The 17,742-nt window shown below is 44.7% G+C and overlaps 1 protein-coding gene across 1 annotated transcript in view; it reads right to left on the bottom strand.

Annotated features, from left to right (window-relative positions):
* Positions 1-983: 983 nt before the first annotated feature.
* rsph1 (radial spoke head component 1) overlaps positions 984-17,742 on the bottom strand; it is a 20,066-nt gene continuing 3,307 nt past the window's right edge. The window contains exons 4-8 of the mRNA XM_052015282.1: positions 14,041-14,131; positions 12,246-12,381; positions 10,589-10,660; positions 5,604-5,703; positions 984-3,507 (exon numbers count right to left, since the gene is read on the bottom strand). Of these exons, the coding sequence (XP_051871242.1) occupies positions 3,110-3,507; positions 5,604-5,703; positions 10,589-10,660; positions 12,246-12,381; positions 14,041-14,131 (797 nt within the window). The 3' untranslated portion in view covers positions 984-3,109. The remainder of the gene's footprint in view (positions 3,508-5,603; positions 5,704-10,588; positions 10,661-12,245; positions 12,382-14,040; positions 14,132-17,742) is intronic.

The following is a 17,742-nucleotide window of genomic DNA, read 5'->3' as shown; positions in this document are numbered from 1 at the left end:
GGTCTCCCAGAATTGCAAGATGTCCGTAGGGGAATGCTGCCGACTGGTACATTCCAGGCTGCAGGAGTACGTGCTGAGGGACGCACTGAAGCTGGGTGCAGCCAACGCAAGGGCTCGGTGGAGAAGGACTAGAGTTTAGGGTTCTTCTGTCACTGGAGAGGGAGGGGCGGGGTCAGGCAGGAAAGCCCTATTATCGTAAATTCGGGATGGGGGTAGCACCCCAGGGAGCCACACGAGTGGCATTGGTGGTGTGTTTTATATATGAGAAGGTAACACTTATGATTGATCCGAACACGAATGTAAAGGTTTGCACTGTTTTGTTGTTGTATATAGTTTGTTTTTGATGATGAATAAATTTATTTTGGAATATAAAAAAAATGCCTTGGTCAATAAAGGAATGTGTCCTCTAAGCTTTCTTTAATACTTTGCTGAACTGTTCTGTTGTCTTAAGTAATTTGTGGATTTGCACTCAAGATACCCCTGTTCTTCAGTACTTTTCAGTGTCAGTATTAATGATGTGTTGTCACTGGGCCACATCCTACAGATCTGCAAGATTTTGAGCAGTTAACTGGGTGGAACTTCAGCATTCCTTAGTACAGGTAGATGTGCAGTCTTCCACACCAGGTAAGTGCTGGTCCTGGGTTACCTAAGCAGCAAAGTCTTCATCAGAGTACCCAGTTCTTAGGGAAACCTGCCTACCTACTGCAGGAAAGGTTCACTTGACACAAGGGAGCAAGTGGTCCTGTTGAAATGAATGGAAAGAAACAGCTGCTGAGAGAACAGTGAGTAGACTTTTATTTCATTCAATTCATTTTTAAATATGAATTTTTTTTAGTATTTTAGGAAAAAAAGAGCATTATTTTGAAAGTATTTTTGAATATTTGTAAAAGGCAGAGACATTCTCCATGATGGATTTTGAGTTGAATCACTGAATCCCTGCTTTGGATCTCAGCATTACTGATGCAGTAATTCACCCACTTTCCTGCTATACCCCTTCCATAGATTCTCCCTTATCTCCTGCTGCTTTCAGGATCTTCCTATATTTAATTCACATTTCTAGGCATAGCAATATTTTGCTTTTGTGTTAAAGGGAGATTGAATCATAGAAAATTTACTTACATACAGTACAGCCCATTGAACCTGTGGTTAAAAGAGAGCCACCCAGCCGAATCCCACTGCCCAGCACTTGGTCTGCAGCCTTGCATGTCACAGCTCTTCAAATACATCTCCAAGTATCCTTTAAATGTGACAAGGTTTCCTGTTTCTTCCACCCTTTCAGACAGTGAATTCCAATCCCCAGCCACTACCTGGTAGAAGACTTTTTCCTTCAATTCTCTTGTTCTAAAACTATGCCCCCTGGTGCTTGGATCCTCTGCTAAGGAAATACGTACTTTCTATTTACTCTGTCTACTCCTATAGTTTATACACCTCAGTTTAATCTCTTCTTAGCCTCATCTGTTCCGAAGGAAATAACTCTGGCATATCCAATACTTTCTCACTGAAGTCGTGACCTAACTGTACATTTTTGACATCACCTCCCATTATCTCTAATAAAGGATAGCATCTTTTTTGCCTTTTTAAATACACCTTATATCTTTTTAACAATCTTATTGACTTTTCCTGCTTCATTTAGGGCACGGTAGTGTAGCAGTTAGCGTAACGCTATTACAGCGCCAGCGACCGGGGATCAATTCCGCCGCTGTCTGCAAGGAGTTTGTACGTTCTCCCCGTGTCTGCGTGTGTTTCCTCCGGCTGCTCCAGTTTCCTCCCACATTCCAAAGACGTATAGTTTGGGAGCTGTAGGCATGCTATGTCGGTGTCAGAAGAGTGGCAATGCTTGTGGGCTGCCCCCAGCACATTCTCAGTAACGCAAAAAGACACATTTCACTGTGTGTTTCGATGTACATGTGACAAATAAATAAATATCTTACAGATCTTCAAAAATATGAATGAGTTTGTGATGGTAAATATTGGGAGACTGTTTCCAGTGGTAGGAGGATCAGTAACCAGGGAACACGAAGTTACAACAAATGGTTAAAAAAAAACACTGGGGAGAAGAGAATGGACATTTTAGACAGGGAGATCTGGTTCATGAAGCCTGAAAGGATGGTGCAAGCAAATTCCAATAGCAACTTTCTTTGGGTATTGGATAAGTCCTTAAAAAGGAGAAATTGGCTGGGCTATGGGGAGAGTCAGGGGTTGGAGTGCTGAGAGAGGGACCGTGAGTGGGACCGATGGACAGTTCAGAGAGGCAGATTAGGCAGAAGGCACTTCTATTCCCTGTGTCTTGGCTGGATGTGAGCTCAAAGGTGATTGGCTCTATGTTGAGAAAGGATAAACTAGCATATCAGACTGAGCAATTTTTCATTTAATGCTTCTCAGGCAAAGTGATAGATTCCTGTGCTGACCTGGGTCATTCTCTGATATTTCAGGCACATACCACCAGGCTCAAGGACAGCTTCTATACCGCTGTTACAAGAATCTTGAATGTACCTCTTATATGATAAAGATGAACTTTTGATCTCTCAATCTATCTCGTCTTGGCCCTTGCACTTTATTTGTCTACCTGCACTGCACTTTCTCTGTAACACTATATTCTGCATTCTGTTTTCCTTTTGTACTACCTCGAGGTACTTATATATGGAACAATCTGTCTGGATGGCACGCAAACAGAAACTTTTCACTTTATCTTGGTACATGTGACAATAATAAGCCAATCACCATGTTTAATGTCCCTTCAAGGAGTGGTGAAATGGTTGATTCAAATGCCAAGTTCTGGAATGGACTCCTGTAACTACCAGCTCCAGCTGGTTTTGCTGGGGAGCATTCTTTGCAACAACCATGAAAAATTTCTAAACCTTTACAACCAACATTTATTTTTGAAGAAATTATTTTATACAGAATGTTGATTCACACTACAGCACACCCTCCTACACTTGTTAAAACACCCTCCAGTGACAATCAGTAAAGTCTGTCACTGCACCCGTTTCTACATATTTTTGTAAATTGTTCAATATTTCCAGCCTGTGCGTGAATGATATTCCTGGCCTAATCTTCTTCTCCATAAAACTCTGTACAGTCTTTGGTTTCTTCTACATGGTCTCACACTTCAGTCTCCCTCAGGTCCAGCTTCTGCAGTTCCCTCAGCACCTTCCTCCAATACTGCGGTGTCATCCTCAGGAATTACCTCAGGCGTGTCTGCATCTTCTGCATCTTTGGCCTTCTCCCCAGGATCGTCCGTCTCAGAGGGATCAGTTGCCGGAATCGGAACCTCCGTCCCAAGAGGATCTGTCGGTGGTGCTTCTGCCCCCTCGGCATCTGCTGCTGGTGCAACTGCCTCGGCAGCCTCTGTCGCAGGGGCCTCTGCCTCAGGGGCATCTGTTGCTGGGACCTCCATCTCAACAGCGTCTGTCACAGGAGTCTCGGAATCAGGCACATCTGTCACAGCTGCCTTTGCCTCTTCGGCAGCTTTCTCTTCAGCTTCTTTTGTGAGTTTAGTCTCAAATGCTGGAAAGGTAAATCGAGGCAGTTAAAGTTAAACTATCAGTCATGGTTTGTAGTGATGTTGCTGCTCTCAGCTACAAGCTGCTCCCCCTGGGCATTAGTGGATTCAGAAACTCAATCCATGCCCTGCTTCAACAAGTTCATTAGCGAGTCACACTGAGGATAAACCTTTCAGTAAAATTACTATCAAATTGGCCTCTAGCTTTCTTCATAATATCAACGGATGGGAATCTTAAGCTCCCACATTATTCATTCACCTGTTGGGGAAAGCAATGGAGGAACACAGCAGGTAAACTCCTGATGGCGCATGACCTCCATGTAAATGGTGTTTCTGAGCAGGAACTGGGAGGGAGGATGTGAGGCGATCTGGTTACATATGTTTTTAGTAGAATAGTTCAGACTCTCAACCTTCCTCCCCTTTCTCCATCTATTTTTGTCGTAGCAGGTGGGTAGAGATGTGAGGTGGTTGGCTCTGATGCAACATTCTCAAAGTTCCTTTGGAACCCTGAAGTGCTTTCATGGGCTTGGACTGTCCATCTTTACAGCAGTATACATTCCAGCAACAGGAACTCAAAGACCCCACCCACCTGGGACATCCTCTCTTCTCTCCTCTTCCATTGGGTAGAAGATACAGGAGCCTGAGGGCACGTACCACCAGACTTAAGGACAGCTTCTACCCCACTGTGATAAGACTATTGAATGATTCCCTTATACAATGAGATGGACTATGATCTCACAATCTACCTTGTTGTGACCTTGCACCTTATTGCACTGCACTTCTTCTGTAGCTGTGACACTTTACTCTGTACTGTTACTGTTTTTACCTGGACTACATCAATGCACTCTGTACTAACTGAATGTAACTGCACTGTGTAATGAATTGACCTGTACGATCGGTTTGTAAGACAAGCTTTTCACTGTACCTCGGTACAAGTGACAATAATAAATTAATACCAATATGTGGCGATGGTCATCATAATCAGAATGCTTGGAAAGTCTGCTGCTGAGCAAGTCAATCTCTCGTATGTCTAGGGCTTATAAACCTGTGGAGCAGTTAATCTTTGCCAGTCTGAAACCCACCCCGAATCCATTATGCTCAAAGAGCAAAGTGGCATTGAGCAAGCACACTCCTCTGATCAAGCCTCAGCACTGGCCAGCCAGATGAGGCGGTATTTTTGTGTAAAGTACTCACAGGCACAACGTTTATCCACCTTTGGTTACTGACAGTCACCCTCATTCCTTTCAACCTTCAAACCAACAACCAATGATACACATTAGCTGCACAAAGTGATTCGTTAAAGCAACAGAAATTCCCTTTGGAAATTACTTTCTTAGACTAAGCTGGTTGGACATACTCGCTTGAGTTTAGAAGAATGAAAGGAGATTTCGTTGAAATGTGCAAAGTTCACTTGGGGCTTGACACGGTAGACGCAGAGTTGATGTTCCCCATCCTGCTGTGTCAAATTAAGGGGCTGGCCATTTGGGACTGACATGAGAAGAAATTTCTTCAGAGAAAAATGAATTGTTGGAATTCTCAAGCTGAGAGAGATGTGGAGCTCAGTCACTGAGTATATTGAAGATAGAGATCAGTAGATTTTTAGATATTAGGGGAATCAAGGGATATGGGGTTAGTTTATGAATGTAGCTTTCAGATAAAAGATAAACCATTATCTTATCAAATAGCAGAGCAGCTACAAGGGACTGAAGCCTACCCTTCTGCTTCTATTTCTTATGTTCTTATATCTGCACACTCTGAGGGGATATTTTCAAACCTGGCATTTGAAACCTAATAAAGTTAAGAGATCTGTTTCCTTGTTTCACTCTAACTCTCAAGCCTAACAAAGTCTAAGTGTGCAATTCATTGGAACAAAAGTAACACATAAAAGAATCACTGTCAACATCTCAATGACATAAAATGGCAGCAACCAGAGTAAATGGAGAAGACCACTGTGACAGCTCGGCACCGCAAACAATTCCTGTGGAAGCAAATTCCACACTCTCACCACTTTCTAGATTAAGGGGTCTTCCTGAATTTATGAATGGATTTTGTGTGGATGCCCTTCGTGAGGCTTTAGGGGCAAACCTGCTGTTGTACTCACTTGGTGAATACAAAGTCAATCCTGAGATCTTCTCTGCTTTCCACTTCAGGACAGTCATAGTTACAGATTCTTCCTCCTCTATTTCTTCTTCAGTCTTGTCCTGTTGTAGGGAGAATGGTTTTAGTAACACCCCACACTCTGTAATGTTTATCCAGACTCTGATGCTTATATTGTATTGCACAGTAACTAACAGTCACCCATCCTCATGATCAGAATATTTACCCTGCTCTGTCTTCTTATACATTCCCCACCATCACTAGCTCCCTCTCACCCCCCTTCCCAGATGGAATGTAAATTGATCATGAACAGCTACCTTAGAAGGTCTCCCAACACACCACTCAACAACAATAACTGGCATTGCATAGACCCTTGAAGATAGGAAAACATCCATGAGGGGCTAACTAGGTGATACAAGTCCAGACTAAAAGCAGACTTAAGCTGGGATTTCAAGAAGCAGGAAGTGAGAAGGCAGTACAGAGAGCTGGGATTGGAAGGTGATACATACATGCTTCATGTGGTGTCCCTCAACATCACAGTTTGTACGAGACAAGTGCAATCATCCCTCCCTCTCATTCATCAGTGCCTCATGCAAAAACATGCTGAGAGACAGTGCAAACAATCACATGCTATACTAGCCTCGGTTAGAATCAAAGGTTCTGTGGTGACTGGGCTCACAGTGGCTGAACTGGCAGCTGTCCCTTTTAAACCCTTCCTATTGCCCATGTCAGAAATCTGGCAATGAGATGAGCTACAATCAGCAAAGGTAGATACACATCTTCAGGGTGATCCACTTTACATCCCACTTATGAAATCTCTGTTTCCAAAAATCTCCACTTAGCCCATATTTAGGTCTGTGTTGGGCTAACTGATTGTGATTGATTGCTGGGATTTCTTTTTTGTATTTATTCATCTTTTGGGATCTGGGTATTGCTAGCAAGGCCAGCAATTATTGCACATTGCTAATTGGCAGAGAGAAGGTAGCAGTGAGCCACCTGCTTGTACTGCTGCAATCCTTTGGTGAAGGTGCTCATGGGTGGGGAGTTCCAGGAGTTGGACCCAATGTAGGAATGGCAATATCATTCCATGTCAGGATAGTATGTGGCTTGGAGGGAAACCTGCTGGTGGTGGTGTCCCCATGTGCCTGCTGCTCTGTCTTTCTTGGTGGTAGAGGTCTTGGGAGGTGCTCTGGAGCAGCCTAGGTAAGTAACCACAGTGCATTTTGTAGACTGTACTCACTGTAGCTACTGTGTATCAGTGGTGGACACAATGACTGTTTGCCAGAGGCTGGGTAGTACAGGCACCAACCAAGCACACTGCTTTGTTCTGAATGGTGTTAAGCTTCTTGACAGTTATTCGAGCTGCACTCATCCAGGCAAGCGGACGGCATCTGGTCCCTTTGCAGCTGCTACATCCAGTGCTCTTAGCTGTCACTTGATATCATGTGGAGTGCATTAACCAGGCTGAAGTCTGCCTTTTATGATGGCGGGATTCTCGGGAAGATGCCGCATTGAAGCATCTGCTTGGCACTTCTGGCTCAACACAGTTGAGGAGCTTCAGCCTTGACTTTAGCCTTCATGTGCTGGTCGTGCCATCCCAGAGGATGGGGATGTTCTTGGACCTCGTTCTTCCTGTTAGCTTCACGTGATAGGACTGCAGAGTTTCAATTTGGTCTGTTGGTTGTGAGATCGCTAAGCTTTGTTCTGTTTGTTTGTAATGTTTTTGTTGATTAGCACATATGCAGTGTGTTCAGCTGGTGTACAATGGCTGTCCCACATTAAAAGAAATCACTCCATAGAATGAAGCCCAAACCTGGAACATCAGGACCCTCATGGACAATCTGAACAGCAACAGATCTGAATACCACTCTGTTATTATAGCTCAGGAAATAAGATGCTTTGACATCAACATCACCCCAGTGAGACATGTCAGGCAGGAGGTGGCCAATATAAAGAACAGGGCAGTAGTTTTTTTGGAGGAGAAAACCAGGAGAGGAATGCCATCTTCACGGAGTGAGCTTTGCCATCCACACTGAGCTAGCCTGGCATCTCAACGACTTCCCTGCAGAATTAGCGAACATTTTATGACCATTTGGCTCTTTCCTCTAACACAGAACCAACAAGCTCCATTCAAGAAAAGAGGCAAGCTCAACAGTGGTAATGACAGAGATGTCTCCCACAGGGAATGCCATTGCCAGGGTCCTAACAAACTTGCTGAGAGAGTGGAACTAATCTTCTGAGACCTGGACTACCCTACGGAGAAGCCCTGAACAAGTGACAGGAGGAGCGCATCAACTCACAGACTACCCGCCTACCCGCCCATCAGCAAACTCCTGCTCTGTATTTGGAGGAGTCTGTGGTTCCCACATTAGCTTCATCAGTCACCTCAGAACCAGAATGGAAGAAAATCAATTCTCAATCACAAGGGATCATCCAAGAAGAGATGTCCAGAGCTGCAGCCTCACTGTGTCGCTCACAACATACTCTTCTGCACTCTGCACTGAACCTGGGTTGATCCTTTGCTTGTTGTAATGGTAGAGTGAACAGTATGCCAGGACATGAGATGGTGTTGGTGTCATGTTTGCCCTTTCTGCTGGTCCACAGCCCCTCACAAATGCCCAGTTTTGAACTATGACTAGTACCACACAACATGATGGAGCTTTCCTTTGTGTGAAGGCAGGACTTTATCTCGACAGGGATGTGGTGGTCACTACTACTAATGCTGTCACAGACAGACTCATCTCTCACAGATAGATAGGTGAAGACAAGGTCAAGTAAGTTTGTCCTTCATGTCAGTTCACTCACTACCTGCCCCTCTTGGTGACTGACATTGAACTCCCACACCCCAGATTACATTCTATGCCCTTGTTACTTTTTGTGTTCTTCCAAATATTGCTCAAAATGAAGGAGTTGAGGGGAGGACAGTAGTTTAATAAAGGGCCCCGTGTTTGACCTCATGCAGTCTGGAGTCAATATTGAAGTCTCCTTCCTGCTGGTATAACACTGAGATGTTACCTCTACTGGGTCTGTCCTGCCAATAGGACACGACGTATCCAAGGATTGTGATGGAGGAGTTTGGCACATTGTCTGTGAAGTATGATTCTGTGACTATGACTGTGTTAGGTTACTGCTTGACTAATAAGTGTGACAACTCTCCCAATTTAGACACTTGTCTCCAGACCTTTGTAGGCACATGGGCAAAGGTTAGTTGATTTCTGTGAGCCAGTTATCTGTCCCATTACATTCCAGCCCTTGTGGCTGCAGCAGGCCTCGGGCTGGATGTGTGCGGGACTGGTACCTCAGGATGGTCAGATGTGCCTGCCTTCTAGGGGCAGTGTCCACAACAGCTACCACATCCCCAGAAAACAGTGCCTCAGGAGCACGCTCTGTCTTTTGCATTTCGTTCTGTTGTTCCACTCGTAATTTGACATTCCCTCAACTGTTGGGTGGCTCTTTGCAAGTCTTTCAGGCTAAGTTGCTGAAGAGCTGATTGTTTACTGGTTTGGATCACATTTTCCACAAATAACTCATTGAGGGATTGTTCCAAGTAATTAGGGACACGTAGTGTCCTTAGCAAAGGGATCTGGAGTCTTATGGTGATTAGTTGCGGCTGATTGAGAATGTTGGTGTTTCCTAAAGGGTTCGTTGATAGTATTCCCTTCCTCTTTAATTTTAATATATTGAAAGAAATCCAAAAAATGAATGCTGGCAGAAGCATTCTGCTCCCAGTGAATTGGACGTTTATAAATGCATTGATCCAAAAGCAAAATCCTGCAAATGCCAGAAATCTGAAATAAAAACAGGGAACGCTGGAAGTACTCACCTGGTCAAGCAGCATCAGTAGAGAGAGAAACAGAGTTAATGTTTCAGGTCATGACCTTGATATAAAGGTTCTGTACATGCATTGAGCTGCCTTGTTTTGTGACATTCCTGACAGGATCATCCTCGCATTAAGATTTTTTTTCAAAAATTGCCTTATTCAAACATGCCCATCTGAAATTGACTTAAATTTGAAAACGTTCATCCTTGCAGTGGAGCAGACCTTTTAGCAACCTGTTAGCTTAATTCCTTCTCTGACTTATTTGCTAGTTATGCGAAGCACTGGAATCAGGGTGTAATGGAACAAAATGGAACCGGGGTTATGCACTGTGAGGGGCCAGAAGGGCATGCACCCCTCTCCACCAACCCCACGGTCATTCAAGGTATGAAGGATGCATGTGGATGAGGGTATGTTACAATAGGAGTCTGCTTAAAGCATCCCTCCAAAAGTGATCAAATTTAAATGACCATACATGCCCTGCCCCTGGGTGGAAAGATGGTTGAGACTGAGCAACATTCCAAAATGAAGAATAGTCAACTGTTACATACAGCTGAACTCTTCAAACCACCCAGCACTCACAGGACATGCATTCAGCACACTGCTCATCAGTGTGCAGCACCCCAGGACACCAATGTCAGTGAGTGTAAACACTCTTAATTAGTCAATTTCTGAATGTGGTAATTGCATGTATATTTGATTTATGTTGGTGGTGGTTCTGTGCTGCTAGAACATAGCTGCCTCACTTCACTGCAAAACCTACAAATTCCTCCCTGATTACTTTGCTTGTCTCTGTGTTCCAGAACTCATTTTAGTCATCCAATGACATCTGTGCCTCAAGGGATCTATTCTTTATTGCCTTTTTCATTGCCCAGCTCTCAGTCAGCCCTACACCATCAACGCTAGCTGGTAGTGAGAGGAGAAAGCTAGAAGTCATCACTCAAATAAACAAGTCAAAATTCACCACAATGCTATTCTGTTCACTGCTGCCAGGTCACTGGTTAGGTTTTGTGGTTGGGAGTGGTTTAATTTCCTGATTCACTTTATATTGTTTTCCTGAAGTACATGATTAGCTAAGTGACCACAGGTTACACACGAGCTGCTTGCTGTTGACATATCTCAATCATAAACACCATAAAATTCTGCCCTGGAACATTGTCACTGGGATTTACCTGTTCTATCTGAAGATATTCACCATGCTGCTCACATCCAAAGTCAAAGATGTATTTCCCTCGACTGGTAGGCTGCAGAAATGTGGGAAGAGAAACCTTAGCAAAACTCAAAACCACAGAAACATTTCAGCACAGAATCAGGTTATTTGGACGGATCAGGCACGGTAGTGTAGCAGTTAATGTAATGCTATTACAGCACCAGTGACCCGGGTTCAATTCTGGCCACTGTCTGTAGGGAGTCTGTACGTTCTCCCCGTGTCTGCATGGGTTTCCTCTGGGTGCTCCGGTTTCCTCCCACATTCCAAAGATGTATGGGTTATGAAGTTGTGGGCATGCTACGTTGGCGCTGGAAGCGTGGCGACACTCGTGGGCTGCCCCCAGAACACTCTACGCAAAAAATGCATTTCACTTTGTGTTTCAATGTACATGTGACTGATAAAGAAATCTTATCTTATTTGACCCAGATGGTCCATGCCAGCATTTCCAAACCTGCTCTCATTCCTTTTCATTCTGACATAACCATCTGTATCATTGTCTCCTACATTTCTATCCACTTTCCTCTTAGATGCATCTCTGCTGTTTGTGTCAGCATTCCATATTGGAACAAGTTCTGTATTCTCACTACTGTTTGGGTAAAGAAGCTTCTTCTGAATCTACCTTTGCAGGGAGTAGTGCAGAAGTCATGTACTATGACCTCTGGCTGTTCTCCCTCCTCCTTCAGAATGTTTTGTACCTGATTTGAGACATCCCTGACCCTGGCACCAGGAAGGCAACACACCATTCTGGAGTTTTTCCTCTGGGCCACAGAAAGATCTGTCTATCCCCTTCACCAATGAATCCCCCACTACTACTGCTTGCCTAGACTTTTCCCTCCCCTGTTGTGCATCAGAGCCAACCACAAACATGGCTACTGCTGCTGCTTTCCTCTGCAGGGCCATTCCCCCAAAAATATCCGATAAAGGTACACCTGTTTGAGAGGGGAATGATCACAGGGGACTCCTGCACCACCTGCCTGCTCTTACTGTCCCTCCTGGTGGCCACCCTCCTCCTTTTTTCCTGAACCTGTGTTGTGACCAACTCGCTAAACATATTATGACATTGAAGATCATTGTGCTTTCACAGTTTTTCTTCCCTTGGAAGGCTTAGATTCCCGGACCCTGGCCAATTCCTGGCCTCTAGCTGAATTGTAATGGGCCTCTGGTGAAGGTATAAAAGCCTCAATCATTGTTGTCAGATTTGTCCATGTACAGGGAGTAAATATATGGTCTCTTTCCAAATCAGTTTGATAAATAACTAGGTGAGGAAGCAACAGTCTAATTATACAAGCCCCGTATGCTCGGCATCCACATGCATAGTTTCATGTAAACAGGCTTGTTATATACTGCTTCACATACATGGGTTCTTATGTTCACAGGCTCTCGTTATGGGTTCCACTCCATGGACACAGGCTCATTGTATATGGGTTCCACAGGCCTTACACACAACAGTCTGATGAATATTGCACAATACATGCTCTTAGGCTCCACATTCCTTGTACAAACATTCCATGCACATGAGCTTCACATACACAGTCTGCATGTACACCAGCTCTGGGGACTGCCATGTGGTGAGATGAGACGAGACATGGCCGAGGTAAATGGCAAGACATGGTACTTACATTATTATTGAGAAAATTGCCCTGGTATCGGTGATTGAGGTGAATGAGCTCCCCAGCCTCTACTTGTTTTCCATGAACCCAGTTTCCCACGTATTTAGATCCTGTCAGCGCATACATGTAGGTTCCCTGACCATGCCTGGTGAAGAAATACCCAATGAACATGGTGAGATGATAGACGGAGAGGACTGACTTAGGGACAGTAAATCTTGCACAGCTTCACTTGTAAGGCCCCACAGTTACCTTGACTACACCTCTTCCCACCCTGTCACTTGTAAGGGCCTGACCTGCTGAGTTCCTCTAGCATTTTGTGTGTGTTGTTCCAGATTTCAGCATCTGCAGAATCTCTTGTGTCACGGTCTTTATTCACCTGATTACTGTTCCATGGACTACTGAGAATGTAATCAGTTTTATGTTAGTCTTATAAGTACACCAAAGCTGCTCAACAAGTGGCTCAGGGAGATTTCCCAGTAAGCAACTGGCCCATTTTGAGTTGCAGGCTACCAAACTCAATCCCCAATATGTGTTTACATCTGATGATTTTAATAATTATGTTGAAAGGCATTGAGTAACTGAATACCTTAATCAAAGGAACCAGAATGGATTTGTGAAGCGCAGGTAATTACTGACAAAACGAACTAATTTTTTTTCTGAAGAAATGTTTAATATAATAGACAGGGGAATATCTCTGAGCATTATTTATATGAAGTTTCTGATAAAGTCTTTGATGAGGGATTATGAGCTAAAGTTGTAGCTCATGAAATTGAAGGCAAGTTGGGGAACAACGGACTAATTTCCTGTGAGCACACAGTTAAGCAGCTTCAGGCTGGCTTAGTATTCGGATAGGAGATGACGGATAGAGTCACAGAGTCAGAGAGATACAGCAGAGAAACAGGCCCTTCGGCCCACTGAGTCTGTGTCAACTGTCAACTACCCAGTTACACTATTCCTACATTAATCCCATCTCTCCCCACATTCTCATCAACTCCCCCAGATTCTACCCCTCACCCACACACTAGGGACAATTTACAGCAGCCAATTAACCTACCAACCTGCACATCTTTAGGATGTGGGAGGAAACTGGACCGCCCAGAGGAATCCCACACAGTCACGGGGAAGAACGTGCAAACTCCACACCGACAGCACCGGAGGTCAGGATCGAATCCGGGTCTCTGGTGCTGTGAGGCAGCAGCTCTAATGCATGCTCATTGTGCTGCCTGACCTTAGGTGCAGTGGTGTTACTGCCTGGGGAAACCAATAATCCAATTGGCAATTGAATTCATGCCTTCACAAGAATCTCAGTCACATTCCACATCCCTTAAAAAAATAGTGACTGAGTGGCAGAAGACAGATAAAGGCAGGTGAGCAATTTACAGGATGTGACTAGCAGGACTCGTGGGAGTCTGTATTAGGGCCGCAACTATTCAGCGTATTTATACACAACGTAGATAATGAGTTAAAAAGCTACAGACCTCTGCAACCAATATGGCATTGTAAACACAGTTAATGGAAACATTAGGGAGATATTAATAGATTCAGTGATTAAGAACACGTAGAAAATGGATTTCAGACAGGTCATCCCTTTTTCTGCAGGTGAGAAAACCACCTCAGTCCTGGCTAGCTGATTACAGAGGAGCCACGTGTAGGGCTGGTGGCAATTCTGGCGATACATGTTATCCTGCCTATCCCAGAACTCAATGAAACTTCAGAAAATGAGAGAAGGTGGAAAGATTTTGCTCAGAGTTTAACACTCTCCCTGTATGGTCCTGTGGTATTTTCTGACATGACCTTAACTTACCTTTGGTGAGCAAGCCATTCTCCACTGTATGTATCACCGTTTGGATAGAAGTAAATTCCCTCTCCATGCCGTTGATCGTTTGCCCAACTCCCTGTATCAGCACAGTGAGAAAAGTATCAGTCACCAAGCAGAAGATGATTAGTCTTCAGATTAGTTGAACCTATGATAATGCTGCCCTGTCAATGTGTAACCCGTCTCTCAAGAATATGGCCTGGTCACTATGTGACTGACCCCTCAATAATGCAGACCTGCCACTGTGTTACTGACCCCTTGATAAAACAGGACTTACAACTTGATAGTGGAATCCCATCATCGTGTAACTAACCCCTCAATAATGTGGCTCTATCACTGCTTGATTGACAGACCCCTCGATAGTGCGGCCCTGTCACTGTGTGATTGACAGACCCTCCGATGATGTGACCCCGTCATTGTGTCACTGACACCATGATACTGTGGCCACATCACTGTATGACTGACGCCACGACTGAGCGACCGCATCACTGTGTCACTGACACCATGATAGTGCGGCCATGTCATTGAGTGACTGATGCCCCCCATAATGCGACTCTATCACTGTGTGACTGACGCCATGATAATGCGGCCCTGTTGCTGTGTGACTGACAGTTCCCTCTATAGTGTGACCGTGTCACTGTGTGACTGACATAAGAAATACAAGAAGGAGTAGTCCATCTATGTCCTCACAGGTGCCCTGCCATTTAAAAGGATCATAGCTGAGCCACTTTCCTGCACTGTATCCCTTGATTTCCTTAATAGGCAACTGTGTCTTCCCAGGCCTCTTGGGTAAAGAACTTCAAAGACCCATTTCCCTCCCAGTGAAGAAATTTCTTCTCATCTCAGTCCTGAATGGCCGACCCCTTCATTTGAGACTGGGACCATTGTTTCTAGGTACCACAGCAAGGGAAAAGACCAGCGTGTATCTCTCCTGTCAGGCTTCATTACAATTTTTCATGATTTAATTAGATCACTTCTAATTCTCTGACCTCTAGAGAGTATAGACCCAGTTTGCTTAATCTATGCTCACATTATAAATCTCCCTTTACCTGGAATGGATCTGGTGAACCTTTGTTGTACTGTTTTGCATATTAAAGGATCCTTCCTTATAAGGAAAGACCAGACCGGTACAAAATATTCCTGGTGCATCACCAGGAGCCTATATAATTGCAATCAGATGTCTTTACTCTTATGTTAAATCCTCCTGCATTGAAGGTCAACATATTGGTAGCCTTGACAATTGCTTGCTGCAACTGCATGTTAACATTCAGTGGTTTGTGTACAAGGGCAGCCAGGTCTATGCTGCTCATGATTTTATAAACCTCTATAGTATCACGCCTCATTTTCCTACGCTCCAATGAATAAAGTCCCAACCTGCTCAACCTCTCTCCATAACTCATTCCCTCAAGGGCGGGCAGCATCCTCGTAAATCTCCTCTACACTTTCTCCAGCTTGATGGGTCTTTCCTACAGCAGGGTGACCAAAACAGAACACAATATTCCAAATGCGGCCTCCCTAATGTCTTGTACAACTGCAACATAACATCCCAACTGCTATATTCAGTGCCCAGATTGATGAAAGCTGGCACGCCAAAGGCCTCTTCACCACCCTGTCTACCTGTGACACCACTTTCAGGGAACAATGTACTTGTCCCTCTGTTCAACAACACTTCCCAGCGCCCTCCCATTCACTGTGAAAGTCCTACCCTGATTTTTCTTCCTAAAATGCCACACCGCGCACTTATCTGAACTAAACCCCATTTGTCATTCCTCAGCCCACTTACCCAGCTGATCAAGATCCCTCTGTAAAACCCGATAACCATCTGCACTGTCCACAATACCGCCTATTTTAGTGTCACCTGCAAACTTACTAACCATGCCCTGTACATTCTCATCCAAATCATTGATATAGATAACAAATAGCAATGTGCCCAGCACCGGCCCCTAGGGAACACCACTAGCCACGGGCCTCCAGTTCGAAAAACAACCTTTCACCATCACCCTCTGCTTCCTACCATCAAGCCAACTGTATATCCAATAGCTCTCCCTGGTAACCATGCAATCTTACTTTCCATAGCAGCCTATCTGCTGGCCCTGGAGATGGTCCAGAGGAATTTCACAAGAATAATCCCAGGAATGAAAGGATTAACATATGAGGAACATTTAATGCCTTTGGGCCTATACTCAATGGAGTTGAGAAGGATGAGGGGGGATCTCATTGAAACCTACCGGACACCGAAAGGCCTGGATAGAGTGGACATGGAGAGGATGTTTCCACCAGTAGGAGAGTCTAGGATCTGAGGGCACAGCCTCAGAATAAAGGGATGTCCCTTTAAAACTGAGAACGAGGAGGAATTTCTTCAGCCAGAGGGTGGTGAATTCATTGCCACAGAGGACTGTGCAGGTGTGTTCATTGGATGTGTTTAAGGCAGAGATTGATCGGTTCTTGATTGGTACGGGGGGTTAAGGGTTATAAGGAGAAGGTGGGAGAATGGGGTTGAAAAAATCAACCTCAAAAATTCTAACAAGTTTGTCAAAGGTGATTTCCCAGACATAAATTCGAGTTGATTTTGCCCAATCTTTCTAAGTGCCCTGATACCACTGCCTTAATAATAGATGTGGGGGAATGGGACTGCTGGGAATGTTCAGAGAGCTGGCATCGGCTCAATAGATTGACTGGCCTCCTTCTTATGCCATAATACAATAAAAATAATATGATATTCTGCAGAGACACAAGCGATTCTGCAGATGCTGGATGTACCTGGGGCAATGCGCACAAAGTGCTGGAAGAACTCAGCAGGTCAGGCAGCATCCATGGAGGGAAATAAACAGTCGACATTTTGGGTCGGGACCCTTCATCAGGACTGGAAAGGAAGAGGGCAGAAGCCAGAATAAGGTGGAGGGGGAGGAGTACATACAGGCAGGTGATGGGTGAGTTCAGGTGAGAGGGGGAAGGTAGTGGGTGGGGGAGGCAGAGAAGATGTAATAAGCTGAGAGGTGATAGGTAGAAGAGGCCAAGGGCTGAAGAAAGAGGAACCCGGTAGGAGAGGGCCGTGGACCATGGAATAAAAGATGGGGAAGGGGAGGAGAGGAGGGGCAGGTCATCAAGGTGGGGGAAGGGAGCCAGGGGAATAAGGGAAGACAAAGGAGTGGGGGGGGGAGGGGGTAAGAAAGAGAAGGGGTGGGGTTACCAGAAGTTAGAGAAATCGACGTTAAGGCCATCAGATTGTAGACTCTCAAGGCGGAATGTGAGGTGTTGTTCCTCCAACCTGCGCCTGGTCTCAAACTGGCAGTAGAGGAGGCCATGGATAGACATGTAAGTATGGGAATGGGATATTCTTGCATTTTCCTTACTACTGACGTCAGACTAGCTGGTCTATAGTTCCTTATTTTCTGTATCACTCTTCTTAAATATTGGGGTCAAATTTACTCTCTTCCATTCTAGAATCTTTGGAATTCAGGAAGATGACAACCAGTGCATCATTATCTCCATAGCTGCCTCTCTCAAAACCGGAGGATGCAGGTCATCAGATCCCGGGGACATCAATTGCCAGTCCCTTTAATATCACCAAAAGGTCTTTCTAATTTACATATGCTAATTTTTTTGACCGCCTCAGTCACTTTTGACTTGATGTTTTCCATTAGATTTGTGGCTCCACTTCATTAGGAGTTTGAGGAGATTTGGTATGTA

This window comes from Pristis pectinata, chromosome 4 (assembly GCF_009764475.1).
Source record: "Pristis pectinata isolate sPriPec2 chromosome 4, sPriPec2.1.pri, whole genome shotgun sequence".
NCBI classification, from domain to species: Eukaryota; Metazoa; Chordata; class Chondrichthyes; order Rhinopristiformes; family Pristidae; genus Pristis; species Pristis pectinata.
This window is presented reverse-complemented; position numbering and strand designations above follow the sequence as displayed.